This window comes from Pelobates fuscus, chromosome 6 (genome assembly GCF_036172605.1).
Source record: "Pelobates fuscus isolate aPelFus1 chromosome 6, aPelFus1.pri, whole genome shotgun sequence".
Classification (NCBI taxonomy): Eukaryota; Metazoa; Chordata; class Amphibia; order Anura; family Pelobatidae; genus Pelobates; species Pelobates fuscus.
Window position 1 is genome coordinate 131,292,299 of NC_086322.1, and position 20,144 is coordinate 131,312,442.

The 20,144-nt window shown below is 41.8% G+C and overlaps 1 protein-coding gene across 1 annotated transcript in view; it reads right to left on the minus strand.

The window, feature by feature from the left end:
- MYOZ2 (myozenin 2) overlaps window positions 1–20,144 on the minus strand; it is a 79,846-nt gene that overhangs the window by 33,473 nt on the left and 26,229 nt on the right. The window contains exon 3 of the mRNA XM_063458252.1: window positions 5,054–5,223. Coding sequence (XP_063314322.1) covers window positions 5,054–5,223 — 170 coding nt within the window. The remainder of the gene's footprint in view (window positions 1–5,053; window positions 5,224–20,144) is intronic.

Genomic DNA, 20,144 nt, shown 5'->3' on the forward strand with positions numbered 1-20,144 from the left:
ACCCCTGCCTTGATCCATTTGTGATGGAGAAGGGTATGGATTGAAATCCTGACGTGCTGTACAGTGATTTGACCACTGAGATGAAATGCGTGGGGAAACCAAATTTGACCAGGACCGCCTGCAGAAAAGGCCAATGCAGGCGGTCAAAGGCCTTCTCCACGTCCAGAGACAATAGGAGACTCTTAGGGGATTGTTTGTGCATAGTGTGTAGGAGTGCAAGGGCTTTGCGCGTTCCGTCAGTGCCCTGCCTGCCATGTACAAATCCGACCTGGTCGGAGTGTATAATATTCGGGAGTATGGTCGTTAGGCGGTTGGCATACACTTTAGCTAGGATCTTCACATCCGAGTTCAGTAGGGAAATGGGGCGGAAGTTGGCACAGTGAGTTGGCGGTTTCCCTGGTTTGGGCAGTGTGGCTACGTTGGCTGCAAGCATATTCGATGGCATGGATTCTAATGCGGTGGTAGATGTGAAGAGTGCTACCATTTTGGGGGCAAGAATGGAGGAAAACCTTTTGTAGTACACATTAGATAGACCGTCCGGGCCTGGGGCTTTGTTGGGAGGTAGGTTGTGTATAACTGCGTCTACTTCTAGTTGGGAGATAGGTGCTGCTAGGGAGGAGTGTTGTGTGGCGGTCAGTTTGGGGAGATTCACTTTCTGTAGAAAGCTAGCTATTTCTATTTCTGTGGGTTGGTGGACTGTGGGGTCATTTTTGAGATTATAGAGTTTCCCATAGAAGTCTGCGAATAGATTACTTATGTCTTGTGGTTTAATTATTTTCTTCCCCTCTTGCGTGAAGAGGTGGGAGATTTTGGTTTGGGCTTGTACTTCCCGAAGTCTGCTTGCTAAGAGTGAGCCTGCTCTGTTGCCCATGCAGTACTCTTTAGTTTTCAGTTTCTGAAGTGTCTGTGTTACTTTGGTTATGTTAATGTAATTAAGTTCTGATTGGAGTTGGGCCATGAGTGCAGCATCCCTTGGGTTTGGGTTGATCATGTGGGACGAGGAGACGTCCCTCAATTTCTTCAATAGAGTCAGGGATTTGGTTTGGGAGATTCGTTTGAGGCCCGTCTTATGAACAGACCACGTACTACTGCCTTATGGGCTTCCCATATTGTGGTTGGGGGTGTTTCTGGTGTTTCGTTAGTAGAGAAGTAGTTTTTAAGGTCCGATTCTATTCCCAAGCAAAACTGGTCGTCTCGCAAAAGCGATTCGTTTAATCTCCATGGATTACATCCCCGGTACCTAAAATCATTTTTAAGGGTGGTGATCACTGGCGCGTGGTCAGACCACCAGATGCTACCTAAGACGCAGGATTGGATAAGGTTGAGGGAAGGGCCTGGTATGAGTAATACGTCTATTCTAGAGAAAGATTTATGCGGTTTGGAGTAATGTGAATATTCTCTGTCAGAGGGGTGGAGGGTCCTCCAGCTGTCATATAAGTTGAATTTCATCAATAATTGCGTCAGGGCTTCGCAGTTTGGTTTAAGGGATTTATGTCTGGGTGTATGGGGAGGTATTGAGGTGTCAAAATGCGGGTCCAAAATGTGGTTTATGTCCCCACAAATCACCGTGGTACCCCTCTGCACCTTTGCCACTTTTGTGAGCACACTAAACAGAAAGTTCCGTTGGTTCTCGTTCGGTGCATAAAGGTTTACTATTGTGTAAAGCGCATTGTTCAGTAAGCATATCAGTATCAGGTATCTGCCATTTTATCTGGAATATTTTGTAGCAGCTCAAAGGCTATTGAGTTGTGAATATATATGGATACTCCCCTGGATTTGGATGCATAAGGTGCATGAAATTGGTTAGGGAAGTCCTTTATGCCAAATTGGGGAGTGTTTGCCCTAGTAAAGTGGGTTTCTTGAAGACAGAGTATGTCTGCCTTCAGTTTGCAAGCTTCTCGTAGTAGTATATGCCTTTTGTGGGGTATGTTAAGACCCCTTACGTTATGGGAGTAGATCTTCAGGATGAGGCTTGTTGTGTCTGTTACTTAAGCGAGTTAGGGCTTCATTTAGAGGCTTACGCAGCATATCATATGAGTTTTTGGGAGGTTCAATGAACTTTGCTGGATAGAACTGTCCTGAAATTGGAAGCTGGGTGCATGGTTTGGTGGACACGAGTAAAACCAGGATAAGGGGATAGAGGGATGGAGGTAGGATATAAACTTGAAACAAAAGTATATACAAATAATCCCGATCTCGGTGCATGGCGTCAAAGTGCAACGCCGTGGGGGGCATGTGATCGGAGGTGTGGACAAACTATGGCCTGAGCAGGCGGTTTGGGTGAAGTGCTGTGTGCACAACTACTTAACTTCAACTTAGATGGTCCATTGCTTCGGAACCGCAATGGAGTTTCGTAGGAGCACTTGTGTCTATGTGTATTAAGTGAGTCATCCCCTCGGGATGTTCAAGTTAGAGGAAAAGTGGTGTTTAGTGCTACTAGGCGGGTGGTATCCCCGCTTTGGTGCGGAACCTGGTGTTTTTCATGGAGTGCTCTCACTAAAGTCAAAACCCAAAAATACAATTGTGCCCATACTTCAGATGGGGAGGTAAGGAGTTCGTGTGTGAGAGGCCTTTTGCCTATAGGGTGCCCGGGCACAAGGTATACTAGGTGGGCAGGTAAACCTGAGTTTCTGCGGCGCCCGTATTGGGTCCCCCAGCCTCGCAGGTCTCTTTAGGATATTGTCATTTGTGGTCACTCAAGGTGCTGCAAGTGTGCCCTGCGACCTATTCGGGTGACAAGAATTTTAGATAGGCATTGAACATTTAAAACACTTAAAACAAGGTAGACCCATCCTGGTATAATTAGGACAAATGCATGAATACAGTGTAACCAAATTTTTTTTTTTTTTTTTTTTTTTAGATAGGGTATCTCCCAATCCTGTCGGGACCTTGTGGGTTGTTATACCTAGTGCCCCTTTCAAACTTATTTTTTAGTATTACATAGATTTAAAATTCCAATGGGCCATTAGTGCTTCGTCTAGCTAGTGTAATCTAAGTTACGTATAAACACCTGGGGTGTATGTGTTAATAGGCCGTTTGAGGATGAGTCAGAATTATCTGAGCGCATTATTCGGATGTGAAGCCCCGTGAGCATTAACAACCAGATGGGAGTTACAGTCCATCCGAGCTATGGGAAGAGTTTTCAAAGCAATCCCCAAATTTCATCACAGGCTTTAATATCATTCCCATGTGAATTAGGTTTGGGCTATCCCCTATACCTGATGCTGTGCACGGGTTAGGTGCCAATCTTATAGGTATGTGTATTCAGATCATATTACCCCTATCAGACATTCAGGTGAGGTCTAGGGCAGCCTCTTGGTTATTACTCGTGGGCATCAGAAGTCAACTATAGTAGCTTATGTGTGTTCATTGCCTATTGTCTAGGCCCTGTCTAGGTATTGCTAGTAGCCCTATAGTCACACGTATTGCAAACACTCATCCCCTATATCCATAAAGCACCGTATGAACCAGCAGCTTAATTCGGTGAATTAGCTTTGTAGTGGGATTGGTGTGACGGTGGTTTCAAGCATTGGCAGTGCTGTGCATAAGTATTGTGGCTAGTCCTGCATGTTTATTAGGCGGATGAGTTCTACCGCTTCACCCTAGTTATCGAGTGCTGGGTAGTTGGGCTATCTATCGATTGTGTATGGGGCATATAAGTTGTGACCTATCAACGTGGGTCCATTAACAGTCAAGGACCCGGGTGTATGTGTGATATAACAATACTGTACTGTACTGTGTGGTGCATCCATCGCACGGATGTGTTTGGGTAAAATATCATGGGCAAAGTACTTAAGTGAAACACAGGTTATTTATCAGTCATGTACCGCCAAAGCGGGAATACTTGCTGCGAGTCAGTTAGCGGTATTCCAATCTTTATCCACCCGACGCGGTGGCTTAGGCGTTTGGGTGTTTCCCACCACAGGCATGTTCCACTTGCGGAGCAGGTTCAGGCCTTCGTCCGCTGTATGGATGATGTCGGTTGTTCCATTCCTGGAGACTATGAGGCGGACCGGAAAGCCCCAACGGTATAGGACATGGTTGGCTCGGAGGGTCTCAGTTATCCACTGAAATGATTTTCTTTGGCGCCGGGTGGCCGCTGAAAGATCGGAGAACATCTTGATGCTGGAATAGTCGGCAGGTAGGTCTTTGGCTGTTCTGCTTCTCCTCATCAGTAGGTCTTTCACGTGGAAGTAGTGGGCTTTCAACAACACATCGCGGGGTAATGAAGCCGCTATTTGCTGGGGTTTCGGGACTCTGTGCAGGCGGTCTAGTAGCAGCATATCCGCGTGTACTTCGGGGACCAGAGCTTTAAAGAATCCCTGTACATAGCTGGGGAGGTCTGCTTGGAGGACGGTCTCTGGTATGCCTCTCAGTCTGATGTTACTCCTCCTGGACCTGTCCTCTAGGTCCATGATCTTTGTCTCGCACTGTTGTAGTTGAGAGGTAAGGGATTTTATTTGTTCCGTGGATGCATTGTGTGCATCAATCAAATCCTCCATTTTAGCTTCCACGTGTGTTGTACGGGAGCCGATGTCTTGTATGTCGCGTTTCAATTCTGCAACACTTGATTGCCAGATTGTAATCAGCCTTTGAGAGTGTTCCTCCAAGGCTTGTTTCAGGGTGGTAATAGAAAGTGGCCCTCCACCTCGCGGCGATTCTGCCTCCGATCTCGGGCTGCCGCCATCAGATTGTTCGGCGCCATCTTGCAGATCGCCTTTTTCTGCGAGAAGAAAGCTGATCTTTCAGGTTTTTCTTGTTGTCGTCTTGATTTAGATTGCGACATCTTAATTATAGCACTTATTTCTCCGCAGGGGACTCGCTATTTTGCAAATTCACCAAACTCGAGGTGCAGAGCTAAGGACTCAAGCGGCCATCTTCCTCCGTGGTCAGCCACGCCCCCCCAAATTTACTTTTAAGTTCAACTTGAATTCTCACTTCAGTGAATAACCTTGCCAGAGGCCTAGTAATGATATAGTTGAATGTCTCTAAGCTAAATAGATAGCATTACTCTACACTCTGCTTATACATATAAAAGATGACAAATACTTACTATGGTCTGTGGTTTCATTTCATATGGAAAATTTTCATATGTATACTTGTCAGATCTCCTCTGTCGCATTTTAAAGAGCCTGGCACCCCGATTGTTGAAGAGTGACAATTCCTCTAGCATGATGTCCCTGGGGACACTTATCTTTTTTCCAAAGTCAAGACTGTCCGATTCTGTTAAAGGGAGAAAAATATATTTTAAATATACTTAATCTAAAGGAGTCAATTTATTGTTCCACACCTGTATATGGTCATGTCTATTTCACTTTCCATTATTGCAGCAAAAATACAATTGCCTTTTAAAGGGAAATACATCACTTGACATTTTTTTTTTAACTAGCAAGCACAAATATAAAAACTAAAATAAAGCAAGAAATGTTTGAAAAGCATGTAATCACGCTTTGTAAACTTACTGTAAACTTTGTCAGGTTGGATTCTCGGGCACGTGTCTTAGGAGAGTTTCTACATCCTCCCCTCCTGCCACTCCCCATCCACCTATCAACCCATCTCAGTTTCATGCGAACTACCACTAGCCATGTGTGAGAAACTGTGCACTTTTGTGACCTTTGCAAACAAAAGAGCAAATGATGTAAGAGTCACGGAAACAATAATGGCAAACTGATACAGAAAAAAGAGTATTGTATTGGTACATGTATGTGCATTTCTTGCATTGTGTATCTGTGTATGTTCCTGAGAGGCAGTGAGTGTCCTTGTGCATCTGTAAGTGTAAATCTGTATGTGTATCCGTGACTATATCTAAAATGCATATCTTTGTCTGTGCATCTATGTGTCCGTGAACATGTGTATCTCTACTGTATGTCCGGGAGTGTAAGCATGTGGGTGAGCTGCTTTCAATGTGCTGTGTATGTGGGGGGCTGCTTGTGATCTTGATGTGTGTGTTGTGTGTATGTTGAGGCGTGTGTGGTGTGTGTTAGGATGACAGTGATATATTGACTGGCATCAGCACACTGGCATCAGTGCATCCCATACTCCCCAACACGCTACTGCTGGGGAAGGAAAACAGTGACAGGGAGCAAGTGTACGATCTGCCAGTCAATTTATGGCATTACACCGTGTGTGCCATTGGCACACAGTTCTAATGTTGAAGATTTCATTAACAGTTAGGGGATGGATCATATTTTTGCTCTTTAATGGAGCACTACAGGGTTAAAACCACCATCTAGCCCCCCTGTTCCCCTCATGCTTCCCTAAATATAGTGAAATCTTACTTGTATTCAAGCCTGAAGCTGCTGGCGTTGTCCCTGTTTCCTTTAGACCTGCCTGCTGACATCAGCAGAAGTGGTAGCCTGATCCAATCACAATGCTTCCCCATAGGATTGGCTGAGACTGGCAAAGAGGCAGATCTGGGGCAGAGCCAGCACAATCTCCTCATAGAGATGAATTGAATCAATGAGGAATTCAGTGTCTGCCTGCAGAGGGTGGAGACACTGAATGTTTGGATGCATTTTAGGCAGCCATAACCCAGGAAGGATCTCTAACCATAGACATAGAATACCTAGACGCCGCACGTCTATGGCATTGCGTGCTGAGCGTCAAGTAATGCGAGCGCCATCTTGGACCGGTCACCGTTCTACTGAAGCTATTGAAGAACCCTTGGAAAGTCCATCTCACAAAAGGTAAGTCAAGGGCTTGGGGCACTTATAGTTCTTAATACCTATAACCCTAGTCCTTGATACCCCTACCCCTACAGTGTTAATACCCCTACCCCTAATCCTTTATACCCCTGCCCCTAATCCTTAATACCCCTAGTCATTAATACCCCTACCCTTAATCCTTAACACCCCTACCCCTACAGTGTTAATACCCCTATCCCAGCCTACCCCAGCACACACAGTGTTAATACCCCTACCCCAGCACACTATGTGAATTAACACTGTGTGTGTAGGGGTAGGGTATTAAGGACTATGTGTGCTGGGGTAGGCTGGGGAAGGGGTATTAACACTGTAGGGGTATTAATGACTAGGGGTAGGGGTATTAAGGACTAGGGGTAAGGGTATTAAGGACTATAAGTGCACAAAGTCCTTCACTTACCTTTTGTGAGATGGACTTTCCAAGGGTTCTTTAATAGCTTCAGTAGAGCGGCGACTGGTCCAAGATGGCGCCCGCATTCCTCGCCGCTCAGCGCGCAATGTAGCGTCTAGGTATTCTATGTTTATGTCTCTAACAGCTATCTAAGGAGTGGCCAGTGAAGTTATCACTAGGCTGTAATGTAAACACTGCATTTTCTCTGGAAAGACAGTGTTTACAGCAAAAAGCCTGAAGGTAGTAATTCTACACACCAGAACAAATTCAATAAGCTGTAGTTGTTCTGGTGACTATAGTGTCCCTTTAATATACACTTATTTTATATACACTTTACAATAATACACATTTAATATACACTTATTTTATATACACTTTACAATAATACACATTTATTGATAAAACATGCATGTGTGTATATACTGTATATATGCACCTACATATGTATATAAACACATACACACGTATATGCACATTACAACAAATCCCATGAGTTAAATGAAACTATTTTTAATTAAACATTTTCATCCTTTTAAGAACACACATACACACTCTTACTGACACATACACACACACACACTATTTAACTAACACACACTATCACTGACAGAAACACGTTCTCACTGATACACATACACTGATATATACTCATTGACAGACAATACAGTCATTGACACACACTCACACACACTGTTTATCCAACACACACTTTATTTTGAATCAATGAGGAAAGTTCAGTGTCTGCATTCAGAGGGTGGAGACACTGAATGTTTGGATGCATTTTAGGCAGCCATGACCCAGGAAGAATCTCTAACAGCTATCTGAGGAGTGGCCAGTGAAGTTATCCTGAAGTTAGCCTGAAGGTAATGATTATACACATTGAAGAACAAATTCAATAAGCTGTAGTTGTTCTGGTGACTATAGTGTCCCTTTAATATACACTTATTTTATATACACTTTACAATAATATACATTTATTGATAATACATACTTGTTTGTATATACTGTATATGCACCTATATATGTATATAAACACATACAGACTAGTTGAATGAAACTATTTTTAATTAAACATTTTCATCCCCTTAAGGACACATGACATGTGTGACATGTCATGATTCCCTTTTATTCCAGAAGTTTGGTCCTTAAGGGGTTAAGAACCCACACACACACACACGCACACACACACACTCTTACTGACACATACACATACACACACACACACACACTATTTAACTAACACACACTTTCACTGACAGAAACACGTTCTCACTGATACACATACACTGATATATACTCACTGACAGACAATACAGTCATTGACACACACTGTTTACCCAACACACACTTTTACTGACAGAGACTCACTGACATACAGACACTCACAGATACACATACACTGACAAACACTCACTGATAGACATACCCTCACTGTTTTACACACACTGGCAGACACACACAAACTCACTGACAAGGATATACACTGACAGACACACACTTTCACTGATTCTGAGATACTCAAATATACACATTCTCTCAAACACTCCCAAATTATTTTTTTTGTGTGTTAGTTTAACCCCTTATGGACACATGACATGTGTGACATGTCATGATTCTCTTTTATTACAGAAGTTTGGTCCTTCTCAGGGTCCCCCTCCCATGGCGCTGAAGGGGGAGGAATGGGTTAATCCCTTACCTTTTTTCCAGAGCCGGGCTCCCTCGGCGCTGGGACTCTCCTCCCTCCCGCAAGAGCCGCGTATGCATTCAGCCAGTCCATAGGAAAGCATTCTCAATGCTTTCCTATGGAGGCTGGCATCTTCTCACTGTGAAAATCACAGTGAGAAGCGCGGAAGTGCCTCTAGCGGCTGTCAATGAGACAGCCACTAGAGGCTGGATTAACCCTAAAGTAAACATAGCAGTTTCTCTGAAACTGCTATGTTTACAGCAAAAAGGGTTAAACCTCGATGGACTAGACACCCAAACCACTTCATTAAGCTGAAGTGGTCTGGGTGCCTATAGTGGTCCTTTAAGCCCACCCATCCTCAGTACCTTTAGAGACCTGGAGTGGAGCTCCAGTGTGGAGCTGCTGTAATTTTTGTGCTCTTTCTGCCCAGCTCCCTCATGCGCCCTTTAGTGAAGCCAGGGCTGGAGTGATGTCATATTGATCTTCCTGCCATCACCGCAGAAAACGCAAGGGAACAGTGCTGGTAAAGCATGAAGATTACAGATTACAGCTCCTTCGCCACCACCTCCATTTCCCTCCCTCACACACTATATTTCATCAGAGTAGGCACCTGTCTTCCTACTTTGTCTTAGTGCATAGCTGCCCGCATGTGTGGGGTGCCCTAGGTGGTCAGCCAGACAGATCATGGGTCCCATATGACGGGAGGAACACAGAGAGCCGGTCACACTCATGACCTCGGCGACCCCTGGTGTTCCACCACTAATATTAATGGTATTCTAGGTGACGTAGCTCGTTGTGTGTGTAAGGGGGAAGGGTGTTAAAACAGGGCAGAGAACAAACAGTAATGAAAACACTTTGGCAGTTTAAGTGCTGAATATTTTTGCTGATTTACAGTAATCTTGGTCTCTGATAGAGTCTAAGGCTGGATGTTTGATCTACGTGGGGTTTCCTGGTCTGTAGCATTGTGGCTGGGTCCCCTGCTGTTCCTGCTACTGGATGATATCACTCATTCACATTCAGCCCTTGCTGTCGGCAGGGACTGTCGTCTATGCATGTGCGTTATGCGCAATCAGGGCAATCGCTTGTATTAGGGATCATGCAAAGGCACTGCACTATTCCTGCATTAGACCAATGTCCCTCCTAATGTGGGCATAAAAAGCGCAAGGAAAGAGAAACGGCTAAATACAAAAAAGTAAATACATACCTGCTTTTTCAGCCTTCGGAAGAAGGCAACTCTCTTATTCAAAGCTAAAGCGTTTGAATGAGAGAGTTGTCTCAAAGTGATGTACTGTATGTCCATTTAAGGATGTATATCCAAAACATGCAATATTATTTTCAGTATAACGTTCCCATGATTTGATAAAGTAAAGTCATTCGGGCAATTTCTTATAAATGTATATTTACAAAGTGTCATTCATCACAGCTAGCAGAAACTGAATATTTATGTTGTTTTATACACTTAAAGTACACTTGTCACTATTCAGGTTTATTTTACCTCCAGAACTTGCCAATACTTCTTTTTTTTTTTTTTTTTTTTATTCTTTATTTATTTCAAGACAGGATGAAAGATACAGCATAAATAAAACTTCCATTAGCTTTAAACAGACACAACGTAACGTACTTTGAACAGTAATTGCACAGGTATAAGCAATGAAGGTAATGCCGGATATAGTATAACATGAGGTGTCCGTACATTGAATCTGTGCAATGTGTCTGTGACCCAGGTCAAAAACACGCCACACCTGACATCCCGCCCTGAGGTTTGAGCTAAAATAAAAATGAAATAGCGTACAACTATATATACGTTTTCCGACAAGATAGGAATTACAGTTTTCCAGTAGACTCCTCCTGGTCAGGAGCGGTGTACAGTCTTAGAATATCTGAGCCGTCTCATTCCTAATCTTTGAACCCTAGTGTTGAATCTATGTTGCGAAGTCGCACGAGGTGAGCCAATACTTCTATTTATAAAAAAAACGTTATGAGACATTTGTCCAAATAGAGCTTACTGGCATCACTATATGGTTTAGCAAAACATTAAACATTGAAGGAACACTATAGTATCAGGTATACAAATGTGTATTTCTGACACTATAGGCCAAAATAGCTGTTTAGGTCCACGGCTCTGCCTTACCTCCAGTTAACATTTTTATTTACTCACCTTTTTCCAGCTCTGCTCCGCCCTCTTGGCTGAGATCATATTTTTTTATGATCTCAGCCAATCCAATGCTTTCCTGATTGGCTCTGTGCCAATAAGCATCTCCTGAAAGAGATGCATTGACTCAGTGTATGTCTATGGGGAAAGTTCAGCACCTCAGATATTGTGGACTACACCTCCCATTATGCTCTTAAAGCCATGGCAAAGCATCAAGGGATATGTAGTCCACAACATCTGAAGTGCCGATGGTTGCCTACCCATGCCCTAGGCAGTAATGTAAACACTGTATTTTCTCTGAAAAGGCAGTGCTTACAGGGAAACAAAAAACCTTGCAGGGACAGGCTGTAAACACCAGAACAACTACATTAAGCTGTAGTTGTTCTAGTGACAATAGTGTCTCTTTAAGAGTTATAAGATTATAAAAAATAAGGACTCCCAGTACACAAGAGAAATAAAAGAGAAGGAAGAAACAAAAAATAAAATATATGTTTTGGTTGAAAACAGATTAGTTTGCCTTATAAGAACTGTGACAAATTCTACAGAATGATTCATTCACCAGCCATGAACTCACCGCCTTTCTTCTCTCACTGTTTGAAGCAAGCAGAACATATTTGCTTTGCCCAAAAAGAAAAAAAATACATTGACGGCTGCTCTCTAGTGCTCATGGGCATTGGGATAAAATAACTCATTAATGACCAAAAATTAAACTGAACTAAATTTTTGGAGGAACTTACGAGTGCCTTCAAATTCTATATCTATAAGTGCCTAAAATATAAATTTGGCTCTGCCCATAAAGAAAAGAGTTGCCAAATGGGCAATACAAAGCAAGCAAAGAAAAACCACCAAATACTTTTTGAACAATTAGAAATAACTAAACTGTACATTTGTATTAGGTCAACTTTGTATTGTATTCTTGTATCCTTAGGTCATCTTTATCTGCTCTATCTCCTGGGAACTTGGGCACAACGGACATTTTGGGTTGATCCAAATAAATATAAAATAATGGAGCTATCTACTAAACAGCTCCCTAATGTGGTACCCTTAAATATTACAATCCCACTGAAGAGACCCCCCAATTTAGTGACTTATCTGATAAATGGCTGCAAAATACAGCCATAGGTCGTAATATTTATCCAAATGAAATTACATTCCAAAAATATTAGCCAAATTTCATCAGAAATGAACAGCTCAATTGACGACATTCGAGTCAGATGAAATTCTAAAAATGCACAATTTAGCCGATTAAATAAATATCTCTCTAAACTGGTACCATTATGTGGGATGCCATATTTAAGAGCCCTAAATTATGAAGCTCTTTAGTAGATAGTTTCCTTATTTGGTATCTTAGTGGCAAGCTCACATAAGGATATCACAAAATTAGAGCGCTATTTTATCATATAGCACATAATGATAGCAACCAAACTAATGAGCTGAAAGATCACAATTAAAGGGACACTCCAGGCACCCAGACCACTTCTGCCCATTGGAGTGGTCTGGGTGCCAACTCCCACTACTCTTAACCCTGCAACTGTAATTATTGCAGTTTTTATAAACTGCAATGATTACCTTGCAGGGTTAACTCCTCCTATAGTGGCTGTCTACTAGACAGCCACTAGAGGGCACTTCCGAGATTATAGCACAGATTTTCTGTGCTATAGCGTCGCTGGACGTCCTCACGCTAGGTCATGCTTCTGTCATAAAAGAGACTAGTGACTTTCAGTGCTCTCATTCACAAGCTAACCAATCAGAGTGCTTTGATTGAGTTTGCATAGCATGCAAAAGTCCTTATAAGGGCTGTACCTGTGAAGAAAGCCAGTATGCAAGGAGCCCTATATTTTTTGTCTTTTTTTTCTGACAGTTTTTGTTTGTTTTTTTGTTGGTTAATAGTTGCGTCCAGACTTAATGGTTTTATTTGCCCTTTTTTGGGACTGAAGACAAGAAGGTTTAAGAAGATAGAAGACATCTGATGATAAGTATATACGGGGCTGGTCTTAGATCTTTAGGCACCCTGTGCGAAATTTTTTCACAGTGGTCACCTGGCCTCTCTAGCCACTCCATCTTCCTTGCTAGTGTATAGTACCAGTACGTTTGTAGTTTCAGTGTGTGTGATTTCAGAGTAATATGTCTTACACAATTGTGTGTGTAAGAGTATAAATGTAGGTGAGTACTTGTGTGGAATGTCAGTTTGTATGTGTGTACATTGCTGACCAGCCCATTGCTCCTGATGAGGCAGGGGGAAAGCACTCACTAATTTTCCCCAATCAGCCCATCCACTGGGGTGGGCTTAGCCAGCCGCCCAAAACTCAAGAAATCTGGTGCTTCTCTAGGGTGATTCTGTTCTGGGTGGGAACTCTGGGCTATGCTCACATCTCCACTGAAGTTCTAGCGCCCTGAAATTACTGGCCGCGCGTCCTGGGACTTACAGTAATGTGCGGCAAGAAAGAAGTCAAGATTGAACCAGCAGCAGTGGGGATGAAAAAAGCAAGGCCACTCCAGGGCATGTCTGCCTTCTGGTGAAAGCAGTCGCATGTAGCAGGGCTCTTCACCCTACACTGCCCAAGCCCCCAAAAAAGCTACAGTGAATGCTGATATAAGCTGCTATAAAATAGAGCGAAGCAGAGCAAATCGGTCAAGTGGCAAAAGATCCTTGGTGATACCCTGTGATACTTGCCTTGGTCCACACAGCTCTGAGTGTAAAGCAAAAAACAGAGGTTTCTCTTTGGTGAGTGTGTGCCGGTAAACACTCTCCCTCGTACACTGGTCGAACACCGGTCTGTTGAACAGATCTGTACAGGTCTGCCCCGGGACTGCTGTATGGAGGATGGCTCCCTCGAAGCAGGCAAAAATTACAGATTCAATCCGACAGGGGAGGAAAGATCAGCTTAAGCCCCAGCAAGATGGCGACGAGGCTGGAGAACACTCACACCAGAATCCCCAAGCTCAGAGGTACAAGGGGAGGCACAAAGGTTGCAAATGAGCACTGACACAGTGTTACCTGCCACAAATGCGGTCTCTCCCAAACCACCTAACCTGCTCAACTTAATCACTGCTGCTGGGGAAAATGCTGACAGCCTGGTCACGGAATGGAGCTTCGGTAGGATGCTACAGGAGCTTCGTATAACGATACAAGCATATTTTAAGCAGATTATTGGTTCTCTGCATGTGGATCTGGCAGAATTGGGAAATAGAACCGATTAGCTTGAAAAGGAGTCAGAGGAAATGCTTACAACACACAATGTTGTTGTGGATAAGTTGCAAAATCTGAGGCTGATCAATTTGTTCTGAAAAAAAAAGTGGCAGACCTTGAGGATCCTTCACGGCGCAACAATCTAAGAATTCGGGGGGTACCCAGGGCTGTTGCACAAAGTGATCTTTCAGAATATGTGCAAACATTGTGTTCAACGATAGTGCCAGAGATGGAAGCGTGGGCTATAGATCGGCCATTTCGTGTTCCCACAGATACATCTGGTGATAAAATTACCCACTTTCACTATTATAAAACTAAAGAGTCATAAGTAAACTGTCAACAACTGTCAGAAAGATGTCAACATCACCAGCTCCCTATGAGAATAAATTTTTGTTTGCGGATTTAGCCGCCACGACTATGGCTTTAAGACGAGAATTTGGGAATATTACAAAAAATGGAACTTTACATTTATTTTTCACCCCAGAAGATGGAAGGAAAAAAATGGAAGAATGGGGAGTAATGCAAATATCGTTGCAGAAAGGAAATTAAATACAGGACAATACTTCTGTGGTGGGAAATCCAAGGAAGCTCTGCTCAGAATGGCAAACAGTCGGTAAACCTAAACATAATATATAAAACAGGATAACAATAGACCAAATGTGAAAACCAAATAATTGGTAAAAAAAATAAAATATATACCAACTTATAAGTGTTAATTATATAAAAAAAATAATTTAAAAAAGGAGAAAGGAAAGGGGGGAGAAGGGTACTATAGTAAACTGTGTATTTTAACCGGGGATGTAGAAACATATCAGCCCACACCAGAGGAAATTAACAGTTTTTTAGATGAAGTTCCTTTGTCAGAAATAAATTTGGAGCAAAAAAGGTCTTAAAAAATTATTTTACAGAAGATGAAGTGCGTAAGGCAATCTTAGCCCTTCTAAAACAAAAAGCACCAGGCCCAGATGGGTTTTCTAATTATTAAAATTGACGTTGCCGGAATCAGGGAAACTACCCATTGAGGGCGCAAACTTAAGGCCTATAGCGCTTTAAAATGCTGATATAAAACTATATGTCAAATTATTGGCTACGAGCATTAAGTCTTAATTACCGTAGATGATCTTGTCTCAACAGAACAGGCTGGGTTTGTGCCAAATAGGCAAGTAGGTGATTATACCAGATATTTTATTTATCTCATTAAATGGGCATATAAGGGTAAACAGCAAGGTACAATTATGACATTAGAGGCTGAAAAAGCGTTTGATCGCTTACATTGGATGTATATGACTGACTTTGAGCAAGATGGGGATACCCATAGAGTTTATGAATAGTATTTTAGCACTTTACTCAAACCCTTCTGCAAAGGTATTTCATATGGACTTTTTATCCAATCATTTAATATAAAACACGGTACCCGCCAAGGTTGCCCTCTTTCACCAATAATTTTTATTTTAGGTTTAGAACCTTTAGTGAGAACAAAAATCAGCCCTGTTTGCGAATGATGTGCTACTATTTCTAACTCAGCCAGTGAGGGCTAACCCTTCTTTGATCACACTCCTTGAAAGATATGATCGAGTCTCACATTATTAAAATAATGGTAAAGAAACACAAGTTTCACCTATTGGATTATCAAATCATGAAGTACAACTTTTAAAGGAGAGATATACATTTGACTGGCATAAAACATCTCTTAAGTACTTAGGTATTAATCTGGCTCAAACCAATAGCCTCCTAATTCAGGAAAACCATAAGAAACTTAAGTATAAATTATAACAACAAATGGAGAAATGGAAGGATAGGGAGGTACTATTATTAGGCCGCGTGAATTCAATAAAGATGTTGATTATACCACATATGCTATATCTTTTTCGCACAATACCCATAGCATTACCTAATAGTATAGTAAGCAAATTTCAGTTTATTATTAATACCTATATTTGGAAAAAGAGATCTCCACAGATAGCTCATCACTCAGCAAGGAAATGCTTTAGGAGGGTTAGGTATACCATGTATACAAACATATTATAAAGCATCAATACTTACGCAGGGATTAACAGCTATTTTAAGTTCTAAACTACCAACATGGCTTATTTTGGAAAATGCATGTATAAAACCACATACGGCAGATCATTTTTTTGTGGACAACTATGATACCAGCTTCTAGTAAAACTTTAATACTTTCTAGCTCTAGATATATGCTTCAATGTTGGAAAAAATGGGCTCCTACTCTTATCATTAGCCCCTTTACAAATCTCCTTCTATAACTGCGGATCTTTCAGTGGAATCATGGGTTGGGAAAGGAGCAGATAAAATATGTCTGACATGTGATGAAAAAGGAATTAAGTCTTTTTAAGATCTGCATGAACAATTCCACTTATCACCTAAAGAATTATTCATGCATCTTGGGCTTAAAAATATTATTATTTCTAGAGCCTTATACGCAAATAATATCTCTGATATAACTTCCTCTGGCCATCACTGTAAGGAGAAAACAAAAAAGAGTAAACTATTATCTTTATGTTCTAATGCGTTTTCAGAATTGGGGAATGAGGCTAAACCAAACCATATTACAAAATGGAAAGAAGAGTTGGGTAAAGCCTTCCCTATTTCCCAATGGTTACAGACTATTAAGATAAAAAAAAACAGCACCCCATAGCTTATCTGAGTGGGACGCTTTTTGTAAAATACCTATCAGATTGGTACGTATGCATGTTCAGATATCACCGGTATGTTTGAGATGTTTAGGTGAAATTGGGTCCTTACAACATATTTTTGGGGGAGTGTTCTAGGCTAAAACCATTTTGGAAAACTATTAGTAAAGTAATAAATAAAATTGAAAAAAAGGAAAAAAATTCCTTTTCAGCCAGAAAGCTACTTACTTCATTTAATCCCTTCTCTAGCTGATCTGCCACATAGGGTTGTGATTCTTAATCTTTTAGTGGCTGCAAAAATTAGTATTGCGTCTCAATGGAAAAAAAAACATGCCCCCCCCCCCCTCTTTGAAAGAAGTCTTCGAAAGAGTAGACAACACTTTTCAGTTTGAATTAATAGCTTACCGTCTTGGTAAAGAACATACTCATACTAAATTGTGGCCTATTTGGCCAGAGGTGAAAAAAATATATAAAGTATAAAGGAAAGGAAGGGCAGGAAAGAGGAAGGAGTGGGAAGAGATGAGAGAAAGGGAAGGAAGGGAAAAGTAAAAGTATATATGAACAGGTGCACGTATATGTTGATATTTGTATGCATTTATACATGCATGGGTGTATGTATAAATGAATTTATGTTTATCAGTAGATATGAAGGACAAGCTTGAGTACAAGATGGGTTTTGATTTAAAAAGGATAAGAGATGGTAGGATTAATATCAATAAATATGATAAAGTTAAATCAAGAATATATGACAGGAGATAAAGGGATGTGGGGTTCTTCTTACAATTGAACTGGAGATATGTATTTACATTTATTGTAAAGAAAATTATCAATAAAAACAAGAAGAAAAAAAAAGCAAGGCTGCTGGGAGTCACTCCAGCTAGAAGCCACACCACTGTGTAGCGGATACAGCAAGTAAAAGTGCATTGATTGGCTACAGTACACACACAATGTGCTGCTCATTGGAAGCCAATCCCCAGCATACACACAGTCACATATCATGTATCCCCAGCATACACACACACACACACACACACACACTGCATCCCAAACACACACACACTGCATCCCAGGTGCACAGTCACCCACTGCATCCCGAGCACACACACAGACACACTTCATCCCCTGCACATACACAGATACATTACACCCCAACACACACACACACACACACACACTGCATACCCAGCGCACACACTCATTTCATCCCCAGCACACACACACACACACACTGCATCCCCTGCACACACAACACACACACACACACACACACACACTAAATCCCCAGCACACACACACAGACACACACTACATCCCCAACACAAGCACAGACACACTTCATCCCCTGAAATCACACACACTTCATCTCCAGCATACAAATAGACAAATTGCACTCAAGCACAAACACACTGCATCTCTATCACACATACAAACTACATCCCCAGCACACACAAACTGGATCCAAAAGCACTCACACAGACACGGCATCCCCTATCTCATTATATATCTCCAACACACACTGTAACGTAACATCAACACACAGCTAATATATTCCTTACATGCACACTAACAAAACATACACAAAAACACAATATATATATATATATATATAAAACACACACACACATTATTCACCTACTATTTTTGCACCAGGAAACTCAATATACCAGGTTTCTTTCCCTCTGTCTCAGGTTCTATCAGAAGGCAAAACACTGCAGGGAGCGCTCAGCTGGGCCTGCATCTCTGAGATGAGAGGAGTCTTCTCGCACCTAGCAATCCCTAAAATACCCTGTCTGTCAGTATAACGTGCAAGCTGTGTTGGCCCCACGGTGTCCCTGTTGCCATGGTGCCCTGTGCAGACACACAGCTCACACACCCCTTAAGCCGGCCCTGAATTTATATATATATATATATATATGTGTGTATATATATATACATATTTACATAGGAATTAAGTTATTTGCCCCCTCACTATAATTAGAGTTTGGATATTTAGAACCCCTACCCACAAGCAACCAATGCGTGGGGGCTGGGGGAGACAACAGATCCCCCTGGGTTATTGTTTTTAAATCTCCTTTGCTCTGCTTCATTTTATTTAATAGCCCCAACCTCTGGCCATGGGGAGACCCTATACCGCTTCACTTTATAATTGCATTAATTTTATAATTGCATTAATTGCCCCACTGTGGGAGGGTGGGGTTCCTGTGCTAGTCCCATTTCTTGAATAAGTGATTTTGCTGCAGTAGCTCACTCCAAAGGGTTGGGTGCTAGGAGGGACACTAAATCCCCTGAATTTAATACATAGACTCTACCAAATTACCATGGGTGGGGGCAGGGGGGGGGGGACATTAGTATGTATCCACTATTTTTTTTATTTATTTAATAGCCCTCACCTGCTTCCATACATATAGACAATGGTGAGGACAGTAATCCGTCCATACCCATTGTATTTTTATTTCATGCCCTCTAACTTATACCTACCGAAAGGGGGCACAGGGAGAACTATGTTTCCCCCTGCTATTTTAGATGCCTCATCCCATGGGATGGGACCTTTCTAGCAACTGGGCAGTAATGGCCAGCTTTAGTTTTAAATGTTTAGTTAAAAACCTCCATTTAGTATTATGGGGGTTATATTGACCCCCAATAGACTTTCTTTTAGAACAAGCACTGGCCACCTACCACGTGGTTAACCCTTGCAGCATCAAGGGCTATTAACTATTTGTCCACTGGCTGCCAGCAGGACCAGATTTGAGGCATACATATCTGGCAGTGTTCAGTATGGTTGAAATCCTGACCTAATTCAGGCCTGTTTGGATTTTGCAGTCCAAATGTCATCATATGCAGCTGGATTTCCCCCCCATTCAGTACAGTACAGAGCCATTCAGAATTATGTGAATAACCATGATAATCCATTAGAATTACATAGGTCTACATTGTCAAGTGTTTGAGGGCACACATACAGTATTACCTTTACTATAAAGTATCCTTTACATAATTCTGAGGGGAAAGCATTGTAAAGATGAACCTCATTGAAATGGTAATGGATGAAGAAACCACCAGATTGCCTTGTGTCAGTACATTGTGCAACTATTCTAAATAAGCTCAAAACTGTGCTGTAATATGTGGAGAATAAATAAAAACCAGACTTGTTCCTATTCCCATTAAATCCTAATCAATGTCCAGAGTAAAACAGAAAACCTACTCAGTCCATGATCACCACCACCTCCGGCAGATGCCAGACATGTGGTGAAGCCATTATCGTCATCATGTCTCCATTTCAAAAGCTTGCTCACATTTTCATTGGCATAAAACCTACCACTGCATCTCAGAGCTCAACACACTGTGCTAGTATTAATATTCATAGTTAGTTCTGAACTA